Genomic DNA, 25,708 nt, shown 5'->3' with positions numbered 1-25,708 from the left:
CAGGTGCAGCTTTTTAAATCCTTCCATGTTGTGCTACAGTCGCCAAAATTCCTATACAGTGGTTAAAGGTGTAGGCACTGAGAATTCTGGGAACTTCTACTAGCTATAGAATTTTTTCTAGTGAGAGGCGATGTTTAATACACCCATTTTAAATCTGAGTTATTGTCATGCATTTGCTGGGAGTATATTTGTTTAAATAACTTGCTGTTCCTTTTAATCCCACTATTACAGGTATGCAAGAAAAAGATCCCATGACTTAAAAACTACAATTCCCAGCAAACGAGATTTTTAACGTAGAGCACCCTGGGAAATATAGTACTAGCGACTTTCACCCGGGAATCGGACCACGTTGGTTCTTCTCATAGCGGAAGCTGCGGATCGGTCAGCGAGTGTCGTACTTGTCTCCTTTGAGAAAGCAGTAAGGTGTGTATGCGGGACGGGGTTATGAGGGGTCTACATTATTTTATGTAGGGGTCTACATCCCTGTCTTCTCTGGAGATGGGAAGACTGGAATAAAGCAGGAAAGTGGTGATCTCCTGCCATGTGGATTCTAGGCGGCGGCAGCAGCAGCAGCTGAGTGGTGGCTGCTTGTTAGCAGACAGGATAAACTAACAAAGCTCATCTCTGTCTAAAATGGAGTTAGGCAGTCACTGACCTTCACACACAGCTGCACAAAGGCCATGGTACTACTGTTAGGGGTACCACAATGGGTCCATCCCTACCCTCTCTCCTGAGGACATGCGTGTTGATGGACTTGCCTCCATGTGGTTTCCATGGGTGGAGGTGTCTTTTTTTGGTAATCCAATCTCAGGGGGAAGTTAAATGACTCTCAAACTCTTGACAATTTTTTCCAAAACTAAAACGCAGCTTGCAGTAGTTTTAGCATGAAAATCTATTTGTCTAACTGCAAGATTTTCCTCTATTAAATTGCAAAATCCTGTTTCAAATCAAGGAGGTGTTTTAAGGTTTTTCAATTAATTAATATGTATAATATAGGGCTTATTAGCTTGTAGCCCTGAATGATTTGTGTTGCTCTTTAGTTGGCCTTCCTTCTATAGTAAGAGGCTTTAACATTTTACTTTTTGAGCATGCTATACAAACAGGCTTTGGCTATGTGTGTGTGTCAGATGTATTGATTTTAATCTAAGGAAAATCTGTACTGTAGAAAAAAGAAAGACCTTCTTTACTGTACCATTAGCTCTATTAAAACCCAGTACACTTTAGACCAGTGTTTCTCAAACAGTGGTACAGGTACCACCAATGGTACTTGAGGTGGTGTCTGGTGGTACTTGTGAGACCCCCAGACATCTGCTGCCTGGCAGTGAGACAAGCAAGGTGATGTGACAAACATTGGTAGGAAACTTGGCTCAGTGGGCAGAGCTCCAGAGCATGTTTTAACACACTCTGAAAAGCCCTCCTGTCCACCCTGAGCCTCTTACTTGTGTTGCCACATTGCATCTAGCCTCTCAACTCAGAAGTAACTGGTGATGACTAGTTCCTTCCTGTGGTACTTCCAATAGGTGGATCATATGAAGTGATACAGTGGGGGATGAACTTTGCAAAATGCTGCCTTAGACCAGGGTGGGCGAACCCTGGCCCAGGGGCCATTTGCGGCCCTGGGATTCCCCAGTCGGGCCTTCAGGGAGCCCCCAGCCTCCAATGAGCCTCTGATACAGTGTCAGAGAAATGATGTGGTCCTCCTGCCAAAATGTTTGCTCCCCCCTGCTTTCGACAATGCCAAATTAGGCTGTCTTTGGTGTAGGCTATGTTTTAATTCTTGAAGTTTTTTTTTTAAATAAATTTGTGGAGAAAAGTGGGGTACAAATCAAGTAAATAAATTATGCACATGCATGCCCCTAGTGTGTTTCAAGCAAGCAGTCCCTGAAATCCAAAATGATTATTCTGTTTTTCAACTATAGCTCATTCATTTTTGTGTCATATGTGTAAACGTAAGTGTTGTTTGTCTGTATACTGGAGTTTCCTTTAACTATTATAGCATATGTTTTGTTTGTTTTTGAAGGCCCGCCCATACCCCTATATGGCTTAAAGCAAGGGTGTCAAACTCATTCATACCGAGGGCAAAATGATATTCGTGATACCTGCTGAGGGCTGGAAGTGACGTCATTAGGCATGAAGTGATGTCATTAAACAACTCAACCCAAAATTAGCGCTTTTTCTCACTTAGGAATTCATTAACTTCAAATGACAGAAGAGAAAGCATGCAAATCTTTATTGTATTTCAAGATATGGGAGAGCCCAATTTTCATGGGGGCTGCCCTTTTAGCAGTAACACCTCAACACTGCTCAGCAGCTAAGAGCCTGAGGGCCGGATAAAAAGCTTCAGCAGGCCGCATCCGGCCCCCGGGCCTTATGTTTGACACCCCTGGCTTAGAGAGTATTAAGGTCTACAGTTGCAGCTAGCAGATGAAGTGTTCAAGGGCCCGATCGTATAGAGTGCGCACCAGCTTACCGCTGGTGTGCATTGTTGCAAACGTGCCATAAAGCACATTTGTGGCCCTCAGTGCCAGCGCTAGCTCAGTGCCGGCTGGTGCTGGGCTAGCTCCGGTGGACCACTGCTCCATGGTCGTGCAAACCGCCAGGCAGCAGAGAGGTGAGTGGGGGCATGGGGGGAGGTGGGGAGGAGGTGTTCCAGTGCAGGGAGAGGGCGAAGAGGAAGTGTGCCAGGGGAGGAAGCTGGGCGGGAGGCAGGCAGGACCGGTGGAGCGAAACTCCACCAGATCCTGAGCCTTCATTTTGGGCTACTGGCCTGACACAGAAGCAAGGATCGCAGTAGAATCGAGTAACCCCGTTGCAGGGGCTACTCACCTTACCAGGGGAAAAGGGACAAAAGTCTCCTTTTCCCGAGGAGCCACCAGCGCTGCCCAGGTTGCACTCAGGACGTATCAGCAGCCATTTTCGTTGCCGCTGCAGCCTTGGGCATTGGGCAGCTAAGAATTGGGCTCCCCGGCAGCAATATTCAGTCACTGAGCCACGGCGCATTAGTGTGCTGCAAATGGTCTGCAAGTGTGCTGCAGGAGTTTGGGTGAGGGCCATTGGCGGATGTGAGGGTCTACCTTATCAATAGTAAAAAAAAATTCATGGTTTGCCTTGACAATATTAGTGCTTTGTCAATGTGTCCTGAGATAAAAAAGGTTGAAAATTGCTGGTTTAGGGACTACTTGTTCAAATAAATTTAAGCCTAACTTAAATCTTAAAATAAAAAATAGCCACTTGTCTCATTACCTGTGGTAGTGTCAGGACAACCAGGGAGGAAAGGTATTGGTTCAGATGTCACATAGAATCAGAGTTAAACCATGGTTCCGTTTGATGATGTCTACAAAAATTCAGGCTCACACAGTCTACCTACATCTTCACACACAAGGAGAAGAAAGAGACTACTTCTGATCCTGGGATCAAATGAGGGAGGGATTTCCATAATGTCTAAAGGCAGTTGATGCTGATTTGTTCTAAACAGAATTTGAAAACAAGTCAGTATATGACACAGAATTGGAATCTTTCCTCCCCACATGTACAGAGGACAATAGTGAATTCTCAAGACCAAGACTTGGAGATGTTATTCTGTTGTGGAACTATAGCTTAATCCTAGTGCTGTATGACATCTGAACCAGAGCAGAACTCTTAATAGAAGAAAGCTATTTTGACCATTTGTGTGCTATGACTGACTTTTACAAGCAGGACTAGGCAGATAAGCCAATTGGGAACTTTTATGGATTATTAAAACTGATCTAATTGCTATATTGTAACAGATACTCCAGAATTCCTTTCTACTACTTTACCCTGTAACTACAAAGGAGATGTATATAAACTGTCATTTTTTCCAGATCCTGAATGCAATATCTTGTTGCTTACATGTGGTTAGCTGTTGGATGAAAGTGAAGAAGGATAATACCTTTCTGGGCAAACTTGAAAGAAGACCCTTAAAGTGGCAAAAATGCTTTTCTTGAGACGTTTTTACCCATTTGGGCTGAGGTGTTGTCAGTGTCGAACATTGAGCAGCGACCCCTTGCTGAGCCAACTAAATAGCTGCACGAATGAAGATCAAGTATTTGATCTTGTTGGAAAGAACAAAACTAAACTCTCTGTGAAACACGTGGAAGGTGCCATTAGTATACTTTGGCAGTTTCAAAAGAAGAAACCTGAACTCTTGAGGAGTATTAATTATGTAAGAAATCATTCCCAGTTTCTTATACTTCGCATTTTAGCAGAAAACAAGATTGAATATATGGATAATGAAGCATTAGTGGACATGCTTTATGACCTACTCAGGTAATCAGTGCAACACTTACTGAACTTGTCCTATTATATTTAAGAATCTGTGAATTTAAAAAAATGTTATATTAAAAATATGTGCCAGAAAAAAGGCATAGTGATTCCAGGATCAACGCAACTTTTACAGCACCTGTTAAAAAAATAAGTGTGTGGCCTAATGTTTATAATAGAAAGTTATAGTTTAAGAATGAGTTGGTTATATCTGCATGCCCTTGTAATTGAACTTGTTTCTATATTTGATCTTACTAAATTTGAGAGATCACTTTCTAGTTACAGTAGACATTTGCAAACTGTGTTATACTGTCTAATTAGAACTGTGTTCTAATAGATGCAAAAATCAAGACAAAAAAGCTGCTTGAACTTTCTAAGGGGATTAATCAAACCAACACAAAGACATCTCAGCTCGAAATGTTTAGTTTTGTTGGTGTCCTGAGAATAGATTCAAATTAGAGGGTCAGAGCTGATGTGACACCAGGTGTGCTCTAAGTTCTTAATGAAGTAATAGCCAAGAAGAACAGAGGTTTTATTGTTGGTCACGAGGACTGTGAATCAGCCCGATTGGTTGGGAACAGACGCTTCAAAACAGCTCATTACATGGAATGAGAGGAAGCTAGTCAGCCCGCTGTCAGGCAAACAATTAAAAAAATTTTAAGTTGTGAAAAAAAGACAAACGTTTATATTTTTCCAAGCAATTTTCTGTGCCTCCTTAATCAGAATACCTTAATCAGAATACCAAAATACCTTTGATTCTAGTATCTTTGTGAGCCGTCTAGCCAGGATTGTATTGGAAGGTGCTGTCTTGAAATGGCTCAAGTCCTTTCTTGCAGAATGGATCTCAGAAGGTCATGCTGAAAGACTGCTACTCTATCACATAACCTTTAGCATATAGGCTAAAGGTTCCATCTTGCAAGATATTGCAAGGTTCTGTCTTGCCGTCTTTTTAACATCTTCATGAAACAGCTGAGAGAGGTCATCCAGAGATTTGGGCATTATTAATATGTGGACAGCACCTAACTGTGTCTTGCAGTTTTGGCTATGGCTGAAGATAAGATGGGTATGCTGTTGGTTAGGGATTATGGTGAGCTGACCCATGAATAGATGTACAGCTGGTTTTGGATGAGGCTTATCTCCCCCTGAAGCAGCACTTTAGCAGTTGGAGTGTACTCCTGGATCTTTTTCTTCTTCTGTATGGCCAGGTGACAGTGATTGTCCGGAATGCTTTCTACCAACTTCATTTTACATGCTAACTGCACCATCCTGGAAGAAACTAGCTCAGACTTCAGTCATTCATGCTAGGGAGAATCTCATACATTTTCATCTTTTGTTCTATGTTGGTGTCACAGTTGTTTCCATTGCAGAAATGATCTACTTTAAAAATTGCTTGACTCAGAAACTGATTTCAATTAAGAGAAATAAATGTCAGTAAGATCACAGCAGTAACAATAAAACATCTAATTTTAACATTAAAAAAATAAAATGTTCATGAAGAAGTTCCCAAATCTCTTAGGAAAGGTGTACTTTTTGTATTTATTGTACAAAAACATACATAACACAACCTAATATTTTTGTGCAAAATGTGATTTCATAGTTTCTTTTAGACTCTAAGAAAATGTTAAAGTAACTAAACAGAGCTGCTTGACTTATCTTTGGTCCTTCTGAAGGTTTGAGGTGGAGGCCCATGATTCACTAGTAGAAGAACTGGTCATGGAAGGCTGGAGAAGGTTACACAGGTAAGTACTCTATCTTATTCCATAAAAATAAGAAAGAATTCCTCTTTCTCTATAGAGCTAGACATTGAACATAACTTTCAATGTTTGGACAAGCTTTCATAAAGTTACTGCTGGCAGCTCTAATACTTTTGGGTTTGCCTCTTTCCAATATGTTTCACAGTCACCTATCACATGCTTAAGATAATTTTGTACAGAGGACCATTGTACAAGTAGAAAACTTTGCAGGTTTAAAACTGTACCTGTTCCAGTCACTGGCTCAGGGTAGTTTTATATTTAACTTTTAGGATTCTAACTGGCATGGATAGAGAGCTTGGCAATAAACTAGTTTATAACAGGATTCATAAAGAATTATAGGAGCAAATAACCTCTGCTCTAGTGTCCCCTTCCATTCACAGGTGCAAGAACCTACAATAGTTGTCAAGGGGAGTCATTAGAGTAGTTCACAACTTGTAGTAATGACTGAACATTCTTGTTTCTACCGTTCTATATTGTGTCCAAAGAGGAAAGCCATCAGAGAGGTTGCAAGGGAGGTTTAGAACTGAGTGTAGCCAAACTCTCCTAATGTTCATGCTCAGGACACAGCATGAATGGGAATCAGAAAAGTGAAAGTGGGGTCCCTAGCCAAACTGACTTGCTTTTCCAATTCATATAATTTGTTTGTTTTCTATGCCACAGAAATGTCTGCCACACTGGTTTGAATCTCAAAGCTGCCTTACTTTTACTAGGTTACCTTATTTTTAGACAGCAACCCGTTTTTGTGGGTTGACAAACTCATTTTGTGCATAAAATCAAATGTTACAAGCGGTTGCCTTCTTTGTTGCTTCTTCTGTGGCTGATTGTGTTTTTTCATATGGAATAAACAGTTGCCGTACACTCTGCTTGAATTACCACACCATTAGAGTTCTTGTTGATTTCAATGAAAATTACTTTTGAGTAAATGTATATAGCATGGCAGCTGAATTGATGTGTTTAATTGAAATATTTATTTGTTTTATTTATTTACAAATTTATATCCCACTTTCTCCCCCAAGTGGGCATTCAGAGCAACTCATAATTGGTGATACTAAGCTTAGCAACTATCTAAAGGGCTGAGATTGTTGACTTAGTGCCTGAGGTTGGTGCCAATTTGCAATGACTAATCACTCCTTGTAATAGTTTGAATCCTGTCATTATCAAGTGATAATGTAGCACTTGTATTGCAGTTTTCTTACAAATAATATAAGTGAGCAGTAAACTTGTCCTCAGTAATCTCTCTTATATATGATATATGTAGGAAAATGTTTTCATTTATTATCCTTTGTGTATAAATGTATATATTTTGGTACAGTAATGACTTTTTGAAAATAATATTCTTACAGGCTGAGCCTGCCTGCACTATCTAAATTTGCACTGTGTCTACATGAGCAACAGATATACAATAGTCCTGTCATGGGTCATATAGCAGATATTGTGAATAAGAACTTAGCTGCCATACAAGATACAAGGTAATCTTATTTTAACCAACGTCTCAAGACTGACTCGTGAGTACATGTAGTTAATGTATTATGCATTTACAAAGCAATTTTGTTGCACTTATTTAGGGAACTCATGTTTAATTAGGTTACCTGAACACCATTCTAAACCAAAGAAGAACTTGTGGGTGGCTCCATTGTTGAGCCATGCCTTGATAATGTCTTGTTAAAGAAAGCAAATAAAATGTATTTTAATCATTCCTTTAAATTTCTTTCAGTAGACTTCAGTTTCATCCTTTAGTTTTGCCCAATATTTTGTGAACTTATAAATTTCAAGTGGTCTCCAAAGTTACTGTGGAGTAAAGCTCTGATGTTGGAAGCTCCTTCTGTCTGCAGGATGGAAATTGTTACCATGCAAGGGCCTACTTTCAGTGCTCCACACTGTGTCTGGTAGGACCTCTGCCCTCAAGATTGTAGCATTTATTTTCAAAACATTTCTGCACTCTTTGAACACTTTTCTTGAAGTTAGATGAAGACTGCTTGAGTTTGACATAAACGAAAAAGGGAAATGAAAGAAATATAATTGTTTACTTTCGTGCTGCCTTTTATCTTAGAATAAATGACCTATTTTTGACATAATGCCTTAGAACAGTGGTTCTCAAACTCTCTGGGAGAGTTTGAGAGCCACTAAGTTCTTGCGTGGGAGGGAGGGGGGAGGCAGCAGGGACGGGGGAAGGCAGCGGCACAATCCCCAGGATCATGCCGCTCGGGGGCTGCAGGGACTTGGGTACATGTACCCAAGCCCCTGCAGCCTCCCGGGAGTGCGGGAAGCCAGGCGCAACCTGCAGCAGGGCTTCCCACAGCAGTGAAAGTAGATACAGAGCGATGAGCTCCACTTCTGCTTTAGCGGAGGCGGAGCGCGATCACTCTGCATCTACTTTCACTGCTGCGGGGAGCCCTGCTGCAGGTTGCACCGGGCTCCCTGCCCCCCCGGGAGGCTGCAGAGGCTTGGGTACGTGTACCCAAGCCCCTGCAGCCTCCCTGCCTTCAGGCTGCCCACGCCCCTTAAGGGGACGGGCCAGGGCCTGCAAGCTAGGGCGTCACGACGCCCCAGTTTGAAAAACCCTGCCTTAGAATGATAAGCTGGCTTCCATTTAAAAAGTTCCTCAAATCCCATTTTGAAGTAAGCCTGAGCCTTGTGTATTGGTCTTGTCTGCTGTCATGACGCCAAGACCTTCCCCCTACTTATGTTAAACTTGGTGTTATTACAGATAGTCCGGAGTAATGTCCTATCTCTTGTCAGACTATACAGTGACTTCGCAGCCACTGTATTCCTCTGGGTTTTATGTAATTGCTCAGTGCTTAAGAGTTGGATGATGGAAGTCCTATTAACTTAAGCTTCCCTGATGGGGTATTCACTGACTTGTTCTGAGATGTTGATTGATTTACATCACAGGGTTAGGCAGACACCTTTCTGCCCAGCACTAACAATTTTTCATTATTGAAGAATGAGGTTCTAGAGTCCAAAAATTCAGAATTTAAATGGTCATTTCAAAGAAGCTGTTTGGCATTTCATGATAGAGTAAACCTTCTACTTTCTTCTTTTCCAATGTGTTCAAGCATAATGGAGGCTGATGGCCAACTTTAGGTCTCTGAATATGCCTTTGGCATATTTAACTACTAGAGTTCTGCAACTTTGCAAGCGTGAGCCTTGTCCTATTCATATTCTGGGGTAAAGAAAATTAGCTAGCCCGACTATAAAATATTATCTTTTCTTTTATACTTGAATGCCGTGTGATTTGGATGTCCTGACAATAAACCTGTTTTACTCCATTGTTGTGCCAGTGGATTTAAAACTTCTTGGCCTATCTGTGCAGTTCATACCCTCTGTTGGAAAATAGGTAATTTACAATTTTATATGACTGAGACACTTGAAATGAATAGCAAGGAAAATACTTTTAAGTATCCATTTGGAGTGATTGCAGGGATTACTACTCTAAACTCTCTCCTCTCCTCCCCCCAATACTTTTTATCATTTTTAAAAGGATATAGCATTTATTCTTGACTCAGCAATTTTTTGAATGTTTTTAGGATCTTATCGGTTTTGATGATCAGCATATCTGGTGTTATCTCACAGAGTTTCCGAGATCGTTTAATACAGAAGGCAGAGTTTGCTTTGGAAACCGTGGAACGTGTCCCCTTGAACCATGCCAGGCGATTTGTACAGTTTCTCCGGAATGTCAGACTACCATATCGTCCCTTGCTAGACAAGTGTAACAAGGTTTTTCTCCAGCATGTGAGTCAGCTAGATATTGAGCAGTTGGCTATCATCCTTGGACTCTACCAGTCTTTACAGTACAACAACACTGAGTTTAGAATAGTTGCTAAACAAAAGCTGATGGACATGATGGATGATTGCAACAATCCCTTGAGCTTCACTCGACTATTTGTCACTCTTGCACCCATGACCGGACCAGAGACCAAAGAACAGTAAGATCCCTGCCAGTTTATTTGGCATATGTATATGTTCTTATGTTAAATAAATTTTTAAACCAGATTTGTCTGAAGATACCTGAGTATGTAAAGCAGCTATTTTCATTTTCATTTAGTGGCAGAACTGACAAGGTGCTAAAATAGTCAAGGCACGCCATCAGTTTTTTGACAATTGACAAGGCACACTTCACTTCCAGTGGGGGGGGGGGTGGCTCACATCTCCCAAATGGCCCTACTAATTAATGACCCTTCCCCACATTCCTGCGGTGCACCTAGAGATCATTCATGGCACACTAATGTTCTGTCGCATACTGGTTGAAAATCACTGATGTAGAAGGTGCAATCCAGCAAAGGGAAACGATTTGTTTCATGGTGTGATCTTGGTGTGGCTATATATTGTGAACTTGCCTTCTGTACATCTGCTTCATTCCATCCCATTCCCCATAATCCAGAAAAATAAAACTGTAAATCTCACCCATGCTGTAGAGCTTTTTTCCCCCACAAGTAGAGCAAATTCTGACTCTTCCATCAAGAGACGTAACAGATGTTGCTAGATTAATCATAGTCCAGTGGATCTGTGGGACATATAATATTTCTGTTGACCTGTAAGCTTCTTATAAAACATGGAGGTCCTTCAAGAACTTCATTAAGAGAGAGAAAAATAAACAGCAATTAGAGTGTGGCAGAAACCTACGAATTTTAATATATGGCAGTGGGGTTCCTTGGATCCCATCCATAGTAATGCCGTGTCCTTTATCCATTAAAGTAGGGCCAGCATTTTGTTGCAAATTCACTATTTGGGCTAGCTCTAATCCTGATCTGCTAGTGTTGATACAAACTGCAAACTTGGAACTTTGTTGTTTATCATGTGATGGTGAAAGCATAAGTTATTGAAATTAGAACTTAGCACACATGCTGTACTTTTGATCACACACTCATAACACCTTCCACTTTGCCATCTTCCTAGATCAGTGGTTCCCAAAGTCTGAACAGGACTTTGGGAACTGATGATCTAAGCTGTTGCGGGGATGGGAGTGGGGGGTTGGCCCTGATGCTGCCGCAGCAATCATGACTCTGTGGCTCTCCCTGTATGGATGCAGGGACATACATACATACCTGGGGCATCCTGCTGCCTTCTGGAGGCTCTTGGAGGCTTGCAGCCGCCTCTGCGCCCCTCCATGCAGCTGCAATGAGCTCCGATCTGTTTTCGGAGCTCACTTCTGGTTTGCACAATTGCAGGCTGGAGGTGAGCTCCGATAACAGATTGGAGGTCATTGCTGTCACAGGGGGGGTTGCAGAGGCGGCTGTCAGTCTCCAGGACGCTGTAGGATGCCCCTAGGTATGTGCGGATGTCCCTGGTTCCCCAAGGTACTGCAATCACTGCGGTACCATCGGGGACCCATTCCTGAGCCTCTCCCCTTAAGGGGGAATAGACTAGTTTTGGCTCCCAACGGTGGGTCACGACCCACACTTTGGAAAGCACTGCCCTAGATACTTTCAGTGTGACTCTAAGCCAGGAGTGTCCAAAGTTTTTGGCAGGAGGGCCACAACATCTCTCTGACACTGTGTCAGGGGCCAGGGGGAAAAAAAGAATTAATTTACATTTAAAATTTGAATAAATTTACATAAGTTTACATAAATGAATATATTAGATGAACTTATATGAATGAATGAAGGTCTTGCAATAGCTCAAGGCCTATAAAATGCCTTGCACAAAGCAAGGCTGGCCTTTCTTTTGCTGCTGCTACTGCATCACAGATGTGAAACAGCAAGCAGTGGAGGAAGCCCTCATCCCACAGCTCACGTGAGAGGTCAAACTGTTGCCCGCACTCTGACAGCAGTTGCGTCGGGCCAGTGCAGGCTCCAACAAATCTCCAGAGGGCCAGGGGCTCATTGGAGACTGGGGGTTTCCTGAGGGCCGCATTGAGAGGCCTTGAGGGCCGCAAGGGCCAGGGTTTGGGCACCCCTGCTCTAAGCAAACATGTTCTTCTTAAACATTTTCCTTGGTACAATCTTTTTCCATGAATGTACTTTCTGCTGTACAGAGTGCTATGCACATCTCTGTCTTCTGCTACATAGGTAAGCTGTTGGAAACTTACGAAATATTTCTCTTCTGTTTAGATTAATTGAAACTGCTCTACTAGTGGCAGATGAATTTGACCATCAGCAAGCATTAGCAGTGGCTGAAACGATGCAAGAAATTGAATGCAGAAATTCGCAACTGATTCACAAGTAAACCTTTAATACAAAATGACAATGCTCAATATAAAGATCGTTTTTCTGACTGTAAAGAATGGAACCAATGAAAGATGTATGAGTTCATAAAACGGCCCTAATCCGATGTTGGTTGAGACAGAACGCACGCACTATAAGATGTACTGTTGACTTATTCTTGCACTACAGTCCTACACATTTATGGAAGTCCAGTCTCATTGATTTGATCAGAACTTGCATCCAGGCAAGTGACCTAGTATCACAAGTGTCACCTGTCACACTGCATTTACAGAAAAATTATTTTGTTTATGGTTGTTCGTGGAAATTCTTCTTGGAACACGTATGTAACATGTCCTGGCACAGTGAGCACTAGTAAATAAAATGAATTTAGTAAATGAAATGAATAGTTGTTTTGGTTGCACTATGTGGCTTGGGCTACTGGTTTGAGTAAAAATTCAAAATCAAAAAGATCTAATGCCTTGAAAATGTCTGAGAAAGCTCCCTCCCAAGGCTGGGAGTACACAGAGGTTCATCCCACAAAGCATTTGGGGCTACATTCAGAAGGCATTTTTGCTCCTCTCTTCCATTTGTAAGCAGAAGCACTGCTCTACCTACTCACACAGGTAGATAGTTGGAGCTTTCCTACTATCTTGAAAAGCTAGTAGCTTCCCCCCTTTATTTAGTTTACAAAACTTGGTTAGCAGTAGAATTATTTTACAAAATTCTGTTAGCAGCATGCCCCAATTATGAACTGAGATGCCCAAATCCTTTCCAGTGAGGATGGGGCTGTTCTTTAAACTATTTTTAGGCTATATAGTTTTTGTCACTGAGAAAGGACTGCACTTTTATCTTCATGCATTTTGAGTATGGATATGCCAACTTGATTTAAAAATATTGTCATGTCTGTATCTATAATCTTAATACTTAATTCTCAGAAAGCATTTTTAGATGCTCACAAGTAGCTTATTATTAAGGATATGTGCTGGAGTTGCAAGTGCCCTGCTGCTAAGATTTAGGATCTATTTTGTAATCTGTTGTGGGTAGAACTTAGAACTAGCATCTAGGGCAATTTCCAAAGGGTAGTCTTCATTTTGATCCATATGGATTTAATGCTAAATGTTACACTGAAACATTTACAGCCTCCTGTGTTTGGTTTCAGAATTGCTTCACTCCTTCACAAATACTTGGATATCTACAGGCCAGTGGATTTGGCCAAATTGACGCAGTGCCTAGTCATGCTTCGTTGCCCCAATCCTGAGCTTTATTCCAAATTACAAAGATTGCTCATTGGGTAAGGTACATTTTAAGAATAAATATATTCCACTGCATACTTTATATCTTTCCATTTCTTCCATGCTGGAACACATGGGGTCCCCAGGTGTTCTCCTTTGCAGGTTCTGACCAGACCCACACCTATTTTGTTACAAGAAGATGGCTGTATGGTGTGCCTTTAGCTTATAAAATAAAAATTATATTTTATATAATAAATAATAATAATAATACAAGTATTTATATACCACCTTTCTTGGTTGTCAGATTTCTCCTCGGACTTTAATTCAAGGCGGTTTACATGGGCAGGCTGTTCTAAAACCCCATAGGGATTTTTACAAAGAAAGGTTCTGTCTTTCAAGAACCGCACAACATTTCAGATGGATCTTTTCTAGTCTGGTATCACTTCTGGCCTCCTGTTGCCTCCCATGCAGGCTGACAAGCCTCTCATGCAGGCTGATGCCTCATCTCTCACTTGAAAGGGCAACCAAGACGCTTCTTTGCTCACACCGAAGAGCAGGTGGAATAACTCGGATCGGCTTGTCAGCTGCTTCAAGGTCTCACTGTTCCTGGCCTTGAACTGGTGACCTTTGGATGTTATCTTCAGGCTAATGGAGGCTCTACCCTCTAGACCAGACCTCCTGCTCCTCCTGGAACATATGACAGAACAGTGCAGATCTGTAAATAATGCAGCCTCTGAAAAGTTATTGGCCTACAAGCACAAATACTTATTGCTGTCTTTTAAAATCTGGATCATATGCATATTTGGTTGAGAGGAAGATTCATTCATGCCAGCAGAATCTGTTTGAGTGCATTTAATACAATCTTCCTTTCAACAAATATACATGCGATTCAGGTTTAAAAATACAGTAATAAATATTTGAGGTGATCTCTTTTTTTCAAGCTACTCATCACTGATGGATTTATTTCTCTGTTTTAATTCCAGCTGTTTACAAGTTAACATCATACCCGCAGATATTGCTATGCTGACTCGTGTTCTTTCCATACTTCCTTCTTCTTACATGGACGAAGTTGTAGTCACTCGGGTAGATGCCATCTTGTCTCAGTGCAGCCTGAGTGATTTGAATTCCATTGCCACAGCTATCATAAAATGGGTCCGACGTGACCAGCCAAATCAGCAAGGCCCTTCTGGGATATATGGGAAGCTTTTGCAAAAAGTCAATAGCTGTGCCACTCAGAGACTTAAACAAGCCAATGATCTGGATCTTCTGTTAGATGAACTCAAATACGTAACTGGGGAATGGTTTGAGGAAATGCTTCTTGAAGAAACTATGCTTGCTCTCCAGCGCTTGTTGAATCAAATTACATGGGTGAATGTGCTCGAGTTTTCATCGTTTCTCGTCAAAACTGCCTACCTTTGCCCTCCCTTACTTGACAGAATAGCTGCTGTTACTCTTCAGCATATAAACAAGGTACTAGTGATACTTTATCAATTTATCTCCCTTGAAAGTAATAGACCAAGTAATGATTATGTAATGTTCCATGTATATCCTTATTTGGATGTACCTTGTCAGAGCCTAGTGCCTTTTTAAAAAATACTTTTAGCCCAGTTTACACAGTACTTGGAGTGGTGCCATGCCACTCTAGGAATATGTATATCTCTGGCCCATGTTGTTGGAGTATGAGAATTTATTATATGAAAATTGCAAGTGTGCAGTCCCTGATTAACCTGGTAACATGTCCATGTAGTTGGCATTTGGAAAGATTGTTTCTGCTGAATGAAGAAAATTTAAACAAAAAATTCAGATACTCTACAGGTTGGTCCTTGGCATCCACTGGAGTTCTGGTCCCAGCACCCCCACAGATGCAGAAAACTGGATAATGAAATTCATTACCAGATCTTTTCTGAGAAGTGTGGAAGTCACACATGGCCTCCCTGCAACTCAGAATGACTGCCAGAGTGTTTTAGGAGGCACGACCGGTTTTCTCAAAAACCAGATATGTCTGTCAGAAGACTCCGGCAGGCATTCTGAGTCGGGGGAAGGCAGCCTGTGGCCTCTCCGCAACTCAGAAGACATCTTGGATGTGACCTCCAGTCACATTTCCTGATATAAGGAGTTAGAGTACATTGCTGCTTTCTTGGCACCAATCCGCCATAATGGGTGTATGCAGTGATTACTAATACATGTATAGGCAGTACTAGAAAAGACAAAGGTAGATAAATACCCCCACCCAGTGACGACTTGTCCCCTCTCACTTCTGGTAGAGATTCCCATTTGGCATTGCACTAAAATGTGGATATTACTCTGTGAGCCATCTTTGCTTCATTATAGCTTTCCACAAACATGGCCCACAAAATGCAGGTGCCTGATGACGGTGGCAGTCTGTCTTAACGTCTGTTATTTTTCAGTTGGTTTACAAATCTGATGAACAGACATGGTGATCACCCTCATTCTCTTCTTTCTTTAGATTTACAATTCAGGCACTTATTCTCTTCTCCTTCCCTTCGCTATTCTGAATTATGATCCTCCCCAGGGTGAGGAGTTTTTTGAGACTTGCATTAGACATTTCAGCTCCCGCTTGGGTAAGTTTGTCAAAGGTGACTATTTGGTGTTTTTCTCCCAAGGTGCAAAGTAGCAATCTACAAGAAAAACACTTCAAACAATTTATTCTTTAAAAAAAAGGAAAAAAAACTAATGTTCAGAACCTTTTATTATTTATTTCCAGAGGGAATGGTTCCAACCTTTGGAAATAACAATTGGTGCTTTTTTAAGAACAGGCTTTCTATTGTGTTAAGTAGAGAGCATTCAAACTGGTGAGTAGTGGAGTGGGTCCTATTCCCTTCTGTACTTTTCAAAATAACCACAGTGCTAAGAAAGAAGCATTTAAAATAATTAATGGAAAGGTGCCACTTGCTGCTACAAATCATAGATGTTTAAAATAACGTTCAGTTTTGTTGTTCCCTGGTGGGGGTGCTCATGAACTTATATTCTAGAAAGTTTGCTACTTCAAATGTGCCACTCTCACTGTGGGGAGGCCTGATTGCCGCATGGCTTGTAAAGCTGTGCAATGTATGGAGAAGTGGTGGGTAGACAAGGATTGAATGAATACAAGTGTGGAGGTAGGCTTGGTGGTGATTTTCTCATATAAACCATGCTGGAGAGTGTAGGTAGAGAATCTGTTTTTCCATCACAATTAATGAAAATGTCAAGGGCATGAAAATGAGGCTTTTACATGTATGGGTAATTTTTAGAACCATGATATTTATCATCATCTTCTTCCATGATGGTTATACAGTCACAGAGAGTGCGAGCACTCAGTTTATATGGAGGGTAGAGATTAAGGGCAACATTTATAGCAATTTGTGTACAGTACTCAAATTCATGTTTATTTGGTATCTGTAGCATCCTGATGAATCATGTTAAGAGTTTTTCCTCCACAGATCAGCTCACATGAAGAGCATATATGATTATGCATCAGGGTACTAGCAGCAGAACAGTAGAAAACAAATAAAGCTTAGCTGTTTTCTTGTATGATTTGTGTTATACAGTATTCTGTTTCCCAGAAAATCTTACTGGTTCAATGTAGCCACCGCACTAGACTTTGGTTTGTGCTAACCATAGCTTAGAACTTACACTATGATTTACATAAGAACAGCCCCACTGGATCAGGCCATAGGCCCATCTAGTCCAGCTTCCTATGTCTCACAGCGGCCCACCAAATGCCCCAGGGAGCACACCAGATAACAAGAGACCTGCATCCTCGTGCCCTCCCTTGCATCTGGCATTCTGACATAACCCATTTCTAAAATCAGGAGGTTGCACATACACATCATGGCTTGTAACCCATAATGAATTTTTCCTCCAGAAACTTGTCCAATTCCCTTTTAAAGGCATCCAGGCCAGATGCCGTCACCACATCCTGCAGCAAGGAGTTCCACAGACCGACCACACGCTGAGTAAAGAAATATTTTCTTTTGTCTTTCCTAACCCTCCCAACACTGAATTTTAGTGGATGTCCCCTGGTTCTGGTGTTATGTGAGAGTGTAAAGAGCATCTCTCTATCCACTTTAACCTTCCCATTTGAGCTTGTATAGCTGACAGACTATGGTTTAGTGCTGCTTTCCTTTTCCATCTGGTCAGCACTCAGCTTTATAAGTTCACCTATGTCTCTGTGGTGTAGCAGCCATAATGGCAAACTACAAGTAATAAATTCCAAACCACTTCAAACCATGGTTTGGTAGTCCTGTACATATTGTAGTTTGTAATCTGGTATAGGTTCAAAAATAATGACAAAGCAATGGTTGACTTTGTGTTGAAATTCAGCCATAATAACTAGTTTTATTTTTTTATGACTTAGACTGAAATATTCTTGGATATTAGGATGCTATATTATTTTTTTCATTATGTTCCATTTTCATCATTTTTGGAAATGGATCGTGGGTTTTTTGCATTTCCTGTTATAATCCATTGAGAGACTTCTGTTAACCCTTGTGATGTAATGAAATTGGACATAGTACTTTATAGGCTCCTGCTGAAACCTACTGTAAATAGAAGCTAGCATCTTTAGGATCAACAGCTGAATTAACATATTCTTTTCAGCCAGAATATGGTAGAAAGATGACAGCAGGTAGACAGAAGTTGAGTCTATGGCCATTGCTCTGGTTTATTTGCATTTGCATACTGTTCTGCCTCTATGGAGCTTAGGAGAGTGTTAAAGTCTTCTGCTCTTCCTCCTCTTATCCTCTCAATAAGATTAAGGGCCCAATCCTATCCAATTTTCCAGTGCTGGTGCAACCATGCCAATGGGGGGTGTACTGCATCCTGTGGTGGGGAGGCATTCACAGAGGCCTCCTCAAGGTAAAGGAACATTTGTTCCCTTATCTCTGCATTGCGGTTGTATCCTGCAGATGCAGGAAAGTTGGATAGGATTGGGTCCTAAGGTAGTTAGGTTGCGTAGCTCAAGCTCACCCTATGGACTTCATGGTTGACTGGGGACTTGAACCCAGGTCTGCCTGATCCAAGTTTAACCATTACATTACATTGTTTCTCAGTGACTTAGGCTGCAGTCCTGTGCACATGGCGACACTAAACAGAATTGGACTTACTTCTGAGTAGACATGCATAAGATTGGGCTGTTAATCCCATTGACTTCAACTAGGCTATGCAAGTACAAGCAAGTATTTAATACTTGTGATTTTAGTGAACATACTTGTGATTTTGGTGAACATACTGCTGATAGAAATTAACGTAAATGTTCTCTCACAATGGAGATACAAGGAGCAGCAAAAAGGCTATAAAACTGAGGGACATGAGAATCCACTTTCATTTGGGAAAAAGTATGCTTTCTCTAGCTTAGGAAATATATGGGCAGTGCCATCTGAAATGGAAGTTGTGGCATGGGAGCAGACTGAGGATTCCAGACCACTGTTCACTAGTCTGTCTACCCCATACATCATATCCCTGTTACTTCAATCTTTGCCCCCCCCCCCCAAAAAAAATCTAGGTTTTGAGAACTAGAATGATGTTGGGCAAGCATATGCATGTGTAAAACTGTATGGAAGTTGAACAATGCTGTTATCAGAATCCACATTTCCTGTTTTGGGTTCAAATTTCCATCTTTTCCCCCCCCCTCCTTTGCAAAAATAATTATAAATTGAATCTATTTTTTTTCTTCAGGTTCTTTTGAGCCTCATCTCCTTGTGCTGCTTGGTTTTGCTCTGGCTCTTTCTGAGTATTTTCCAGAGAATCTGATAAAGGCTGTGTTTAATGTTGAATTTCTAACCAAATTAGATGCCCAGCTGGACAGTAAGTGCTGATTGTTTGACACTTTTTACATTTCTGATGGCCTTTGGGAAGTTCTCCCAAATTAGACTTTTTATATAAGTGTATGCTGCTTGTTTGGAATGGGGATGGAGCCAAACTCAGAACTAAATTCGTGAGAATTAAGACAGCCCATTTTGTCAGTTCCCAAAAATGAACTGAGCAGGATGCTTCTTTGCTCTAGACACAATTACCTTTTTAAAAAATAAAATAACGTTATCTTGTGCTTTAGCAGTAGCAAGGCAGGGTGGTAGCTCTCTTTCCCTCCTAGAAAGAGAGAACATGTTCCTTGAATAGATTAATATAAAGAAGCATACCTTTCCTTCCCAGCTGACCGTTGGGAATGCTCCTGAATAGGAGACCTCAGAATTTCCAGCTGCCAATGGAAAGCTCATTGGGGGAATTGGTGCCTGAAACAAGGCCTTGTCATCCAGGATTGTGGTTATATAACCTCTTTAAAGGCATCAACAACAGAATTTTGTCCCTGTTTAAGAATAACCTGTCATTCTATAAGTCTTCTAATTAGATTCAATTACCTTCTTCCTACTGTTTGGTTCCCTGTTACTATTTTTTGTAGGTTAAACCCTGAGTTCAAGTTTTCTTGATTTAATAGATGTGCTGTTGGACATATTGTATTCTACATGATGTGTTGGAATTTTCTTGTTTTTGCTTTTCATCAGCATTACCAGATGCCTTAAACAGGAAGGTCCGCTCACGGCTGATGGAACTGAATCGAGCAGTTTGTTTGGAATGCCCAGAGTTTCAAATTCCTTGGTTTCATGAACGCTACTGTCAGCAGCTGCAGCGAAAAGGTGAATATTTAAATCCATACTAAATTTCACTAGTTTTAAAACTTTTAGGGAAAATTTTTATGGAATCACTTTTATTGCTGCTGGGTAAACTTCAAAAATTAGTCTGTCTTTCTGGGTATTGTAACCATGCAAGTGCCTCATTTCAACCTAGACACTTTTGCTCTGGATTAGTATACAGCCTTGTGATGGCACTTGAGAAAGGTGTGAATGGAAGACAAAATGGGTGCAATGCCTAGCAATTAGCAACAGCCTCTTCACCCCTTGCTCCTTTCTCTCCCATGGATTGGTCTAAAACAAGCTCGTATCATACCAAATAGCCAAATGGGCCAAATAGCATTCATGGTGCCTGCAGAAGGCTGGAAGTAACATCTTTAAGCCGGAAGTGACATCATTATGCAGATGGTGGCTAGAAATAAGCAGCATTCTCTTGTAGTGACATCATTATGCAGATGGTGGCTGTTCTCTCGTAGGAATTCATTAGCTGTAAATGACAGAAGAGAAAATATGTAAATCATATTTTCAAGATATGGGAGAGCCCAGTTATGCTGGAAGAGCCCAACTCTCATGCAGGCTGCCTTTCAGCAGCACTGCTTCTGTAGGGTGTTGCTTTGCCACTCAGCAGCTGAGCTCTGTGAAGTGACACCTCAGCAAAAGCTGAGCTGCTGACTGGGCAGCCTGTGTAATAATTAGGCCTTCCTAACACCTTGGCAGCGCCGCCTTCTCCTCCTCCTCTCGGTCTGTGCCTTCCTGGTAATTTTCCTTGCCTTTGGAGGCCTCCTTCCATCTTCCCCTCCCAGAACCTTGGCAGAAGCAGCACTGCTGAAAGGGTGGCTTTGAGAGAGCCCACTTACCATGGGGACTGGATAAAGAACTGTGGGCTGTATCCATTCTGTGGGTCATGTAGGGATATGGTAGATCTCTGTTGCCACCATCAAGGCAGCAAAAGCCAAGCAGAAAGAGGAAAGGTGATCCTGTTCCTGCACCTGTACAAGTTGTAGATGGGTGAGCCTTTTGCTTGTATCTGGACCAGTGTATCAGCCAACTCACTAAAAGCAACAACCTCAAGCACATCTGTGTGTGACCTCAAGGAATCTAGATTTGGTGGTGTCATAGGGTCATCTGATTGGATGAGTGGCGATCAGCTTGGCTTTCCAGCTCATGGTTGGCTTGGTTGCCCAGTTGGTGGACTCAAGCTTGACTCATGATGATTTGTCTCTCGGAACCTCCAAGCATGAAGTCTGGATCCATAGTCTTGACATGTGGCTGTTGGGTAATGGCACTGAATTAGAAAGGATAAAAAGATGCCCCAACTGTTTTTAAGATACTGAGATTGTAACGGAAATCTCTGGGGTATTAAATTGGCCCAATAGCAGGGGAAAGCAGGCAGAAAATGAGGGGGAGGGGTCAGGAAATTTTTTTAAATATGTTTTTGATAAAGATATTGATAATCTTTGCTGATAATAACACATGCTGGCCCTGTGAAGCTAATGATGAGGGTTTGGTGTGTTTTATCATCACTTCTACTTTTGTTTTCTGTTATTTGTTTACAGGCAATGGTAAACCTAGTGCATTGCAACAGCAGATTCACAAACTACTGGGACAAATCTTGGGAGGAAGCCATTTTGCCAAGGTGTCTGTATTCACACCTTACTACTATGGAATTGGTGGGTGAATCTTTAATTCAGTACTTGAAGGGGAACTTCTATAGAAGATTTACCAAGACTGTATATTGAAATATACAGAAGTGAGCAGTAGGGTGTAATCCTAACCCACTTTCCAGCACTGACATAAGGGCAATGAAGCTCTGAGGTAAGGGAACAAACATTCCCTGACTTTGAGGAGGCCTCCATGACTGCTACACAACTGCAGGATGCAGCACATGCCCCATTGGCACAGCTTTGCCAATGCTAGAAAGTTGGTTAGGATTTAGGCCTTGGACGTCTCAGCTGTGATCTTTAATATGCACTTAGACTGTACTTTCCAGGTAATCTTTCTTCATAGTTTATACAAATATATAGTTGTTACTAATTTCTTGTAAGAGAAAGATCAAAAGGAATATTTCCATGGAAAAAGTAGCTTTTCCATTGCAAATATGCTGCATTTTCTGAACGATCAGATTACAGTACATTATCTTCAAAAGTGGAATTTTTTCCCCAGCTTGCACAGTCATTGATCTTGTAATTCCTGTGTGGAATGACTTTGAGATTGTCATGGACACAAGTAACAACTCCTTATCCCCCCGCATGCCCAGAGCATTTTGTGATATTTTGGTAAGCCTTTTAAAGTTTTGTGTACTTTCCCACTGGAGCACAGGTGTGGTCATGTAGCACCTTTTGCCCTCCTTAGGGATAATTTTCTAACCCAGCAACCCCTCTTCTTTTAAAAAAAATTTTTTTATTTTTGCAAAAACTCAAAAGTTAGTGGCTCTGGTACTAAGTCCTTGTAAGACATTGTCATTGACTGCCTGGTGCATGATATCCCCAAGAGAAAATGAACTACCATTAACCATTTCTTCCCTTTGAGCAAAAACATGTACATAGGATATGTTACTCAGAAATGAATTGGATTTCTTATTAGGGTAACTTTGTGCCTAAGTTTCATTACTATATCACTGCTAACTTTCATTTCTTTGTCTGAGCAACACCTTTTATTCATGCTTGAATTTGAAAGTATTTGAAAGGACTCCTGACTGGCCTTATTTTAAACCCAAGCATTGTGAATAGTTGGTCCAAAGTGTTCTATATAGAGAGGGGGTATAGCTCTGATATTTAGACCTTACTGAATGTAGACCTTATTCAATTTTATACATGCGTGCAGGGACGTAGGTTCCACTGACATCAGCAGGACTTATTTGAGTAAACTTGCATAGTGAATGTACTCATGGAGGATACATATGTTTCTCTATTTATAGGATATATGGTGGTATAAAGTGTGTATTGTGATGCATTCTGATGTCTACTATAAAATATCATAATTTTGTTTCTGGAGTTTGCTTGCAAACACCACAAAATCTATCTATCCCTTGTACAAACATGTTGACCTTTTTCTGTTTCCAAATGAAGGTTAAGAAAATAAACACATGCACATGGCAAACAAAAGCAAAGTTATTAACTCTCCGTAGTACAGTGCCTTACCATTTTGATCACATTTTTACCTTGTTGTATCTGCTGTTGTAGGATGCTTGTTGCCCCTCTACTGTGCTGAACCACGTGTTTCCCCTGGCTTAAAAAATGATGTAATGTGATTCCTTGAACATCCAAAAAGTATGGTCTTGATAGCTCACTACTGCCTCTTAATGAGATGTAGAGGATTGTTTGGCAAAGGATAAAATGCAGTAGACAGAGCCATGCTCTCAGCTAGAGAAACACGGAAATGTATTCTGTTGACATTGATAGAGCATGATTTCTAGTAAATATGTTTAGCATGACAATAGAAAAAGTTTACACTTAATTCTCTGTATCAAAAATTCTTGTCTTTCAGACTTTGAATGTATTCTTGACAAAAACCAAAAGCCACTTCCCTACACAGACCAAAATGTCGTCGTGGCTGACTTGGAGAGAGTGCACTGGGGACTAGATGGCCAGTTCATGGGAAGGAGAGGGCTACCGCCAGGAGCTCAGAGGTGGTTATGCATTTTCCAATGGCTGTATATTCAGTATCATTTTCCTTAATACAGGTTTACTCCAACCTTGCAAATACAAATTCAGGGGAGTGGTGAGCCATCCTATTTCACTTGCCCGATTGCAGTACTCCCAGTAGCGAAAGCAGTAAAATTGAACATCTGGTTTAAATTTCAACTAGAATTGATAACCAGAATTGGCTATTAGTCAGATAGTATGATTTCCTGTCAATTTCATCCACATTGTACTAATTTCTTTCACTATGGAAAACAAGATATCCCAGCTTTATATAAAACTTTCTTTGAGGATGGCTGCAATTTTAGCAGTGTTTTAATAACACTTAACAATTATATCACACTTTCTGTATGTGTAAAAGCACTTTACATGTATTATTCACAAGTCCTGATTCAGCTTCTTACCCACAATACTATACCAGCTGCTCTTTGTATGGGTGTGGATCTGAGAGATGGCTTCCATTAAAATTGGGAACCATATTTTGGCAAGTCTTCCTGCTCTTGTGCCACTTAGATTTCTGACTTGGAATATGTAAACCAATTAAATTGTGAATATATTACAGTTTATTACAAAGCCCCTGGAGGAATGTTTGTGGTGTGGTTCCCTCCATTGGAAAGGGAAAGCCATTCTGGGCAAGGAAGCCCTGTGCACCCATCAGAGTGCCCATGCTTGGAAGAGATTGATAAACAGCAGATTAAAGTTGTAATCTACAATTTTCAATTGAAAACTCTGTGCACCCTTTTCTTGCTCATTTGTTTTTTGAAGATGTGTGACTTTAGGAATTTCTCATACATAAGTGTCTTGTCATGCAAGTGCAATCCCAAGGATGCAATCCCAGAGGAAGTCCCATTGGGTTCAATGAGTTTACTCGCTAGTAAATACGCACAGGAATGCTACCAATCAATAGATTGAGAGGATGTTGCTTTTAATTTCCTAGCACCTTAGGGCCAAACTGCATGAGCACAAAGGTGCGCTTCTAACTAACAGCACCTCTTTTTCTTAAAAAGAGTACATGAGGTGGCAATCATGATCAGAACTGTGGTGTCCCAGGAAGAGAAACTTCATTCTTTCCTTGCCTGCTGCTTTTATCCTGAAAATTGCCTCACTGATTTGTTTTGCTTTTGGGGACAAATTTTTACTTCAGAGAGATGCTTTTAAGGGTAAAAATAGCACACAAGGAAAGAATGACCTCTGCCTGATTCTGATTGTGATTGTTATCCTGTTTGAATCTTTTAAAGAAAAGAGGTGTTTCCAATTAGAAACACACCACAGTAGCACACCTTTGTATGCTGTGTAGTTGGCCCTTGAACTATAACCCCTGTTCAAAGTGATATCATTTCTGGATTGTGTTTTATTCAGAATTGCTGTGGAATTTCTTGATTCAAAAGCCTTTTGCAAAAACTCAAACCACCTGAAAGGAGAAATTGCTATGAAAAAGCGTCATTTGGAAATTCTAGGATACCAAGTTGTCCAGGTATGAGATACTATATTTTGCATCAATATGTAATATCAATCTGTAACATTTAATCAGTAATGAATCTGTTATCAATACCAATCTGTAACAATTACAGAATTGTTTGGGGAAATAGTATCCATTACTTATGAAATAGTCCTTTTGTAAATACTCAGTTCTTTCTCTTCCTCCAAAGTTGCTTTAGGTGTTTGATTTGTTCACAACATTAAATAAGTAATAATAAGTAGAGAATTTTCAAAAATTATTTAAAAGATTTGCATAATTGGATGATGCCCCTGCACCACCTCACAATCTTTGTTGTAGGGCAGGGGTGCCCAAACCCTGACCCGGGGGCCACTTGCGGCCCTCAGGGACTCACAATCTGGCCCGCGGGGAGCCCCCAGTCTCCAATGAGCATCTGGCCCTTCGGAGACTTGCTGAAGCCCACGCTGGCCTGACGCAACTGCTCTCAGTGTGAAGATGACTGTTTGACCTCTCGCATGAGCTATGGGACAAGGGTTCCCTCCACTGCTTGCTGTTTCACATCTGTGATGTAGCAGTAGCAGTGAAGGAAAGGC

At 41.1% G+C, this 25,708-nt stretch overlaps 1 protein-coding gene across 1 annotated transcript in view; it reads left to right on the top strand.

The window, feature by feature from the left end:
• The first annotated feature begins 340 nt into the window (after positions 1-340).
• FASTKD1 (FAST kinase domains 1) overlaps positions 341-25,708 on the top strand; it is a 25,993-nt gene continuing 625 nt past the window's right edge. Inside the window, exons 1-14 of the mRNA XM_066612149.1 lie at positions 341-423; positions 3,843-4,287; positions 5,952-6,020; positions 7,379-7,504; positions 9,563-9,961; positions 12,086-12,196; positions 13,338-13,469; positions 14,394-14,880; positions 15,878-15,992; positions 19,087-19,215; positions 19,911-20,042; positions 21,593-21,706; positions 23,523-23,664; positions 25,037-25,151. Of these exons, the coding sequence (XP_066468246.1) occupies positions 3,953-4,287; positions 5,952-6,020; positions 7,379-7,504; positions 9,563-9,961; positions 12,086-12,196; positions 13,338-13,469; positions 14,394-14,880; positions 15,878-15,992; positions 19,087-19,215; positions 19,911-20,042; positions 21,593-21,706; positions 23,523-23,664; positions 25,037-25,151 (2,406 nt within the window). The 5' untranslated portion in view covers positions 341-423; positions 3,843-3,952. The remainder of the gene's footprint in view (positions 424-3,842; positions 4,288-5,951; positions 6,021-7,378; positions 7,505-9,562; positions 9,962-12,085; positions 12,197-13,337; positions 13,470-14,393; positions 14,881-15,877; positions 15,993-19,086; positions 19,216-19,910; positions 20,043-21,592; positions 21,707-23,522; positions 23,665-25,036; positions 25,152-25,708) is intronic.

This window comes from Tiliqua scincoides, chromosome 1 (genome assembly GCF_035046505.1).
Source record: "Tiliqua scincoides isolate rTilSci1 chromosome 1, rTilSci1.hap2, whole genome shotgun sequence".
Lineage (NCBI taxonomy): Eukaryota > Metazoa > Chordata > Lepidosauria > Squamata > Scincidae > Tiliqua > Tiliqua scincoides.
Note: the sequence above shows the minus strand (reverse complement) of the source record. Positions and strands in the feature narration are given on the sequence as shown.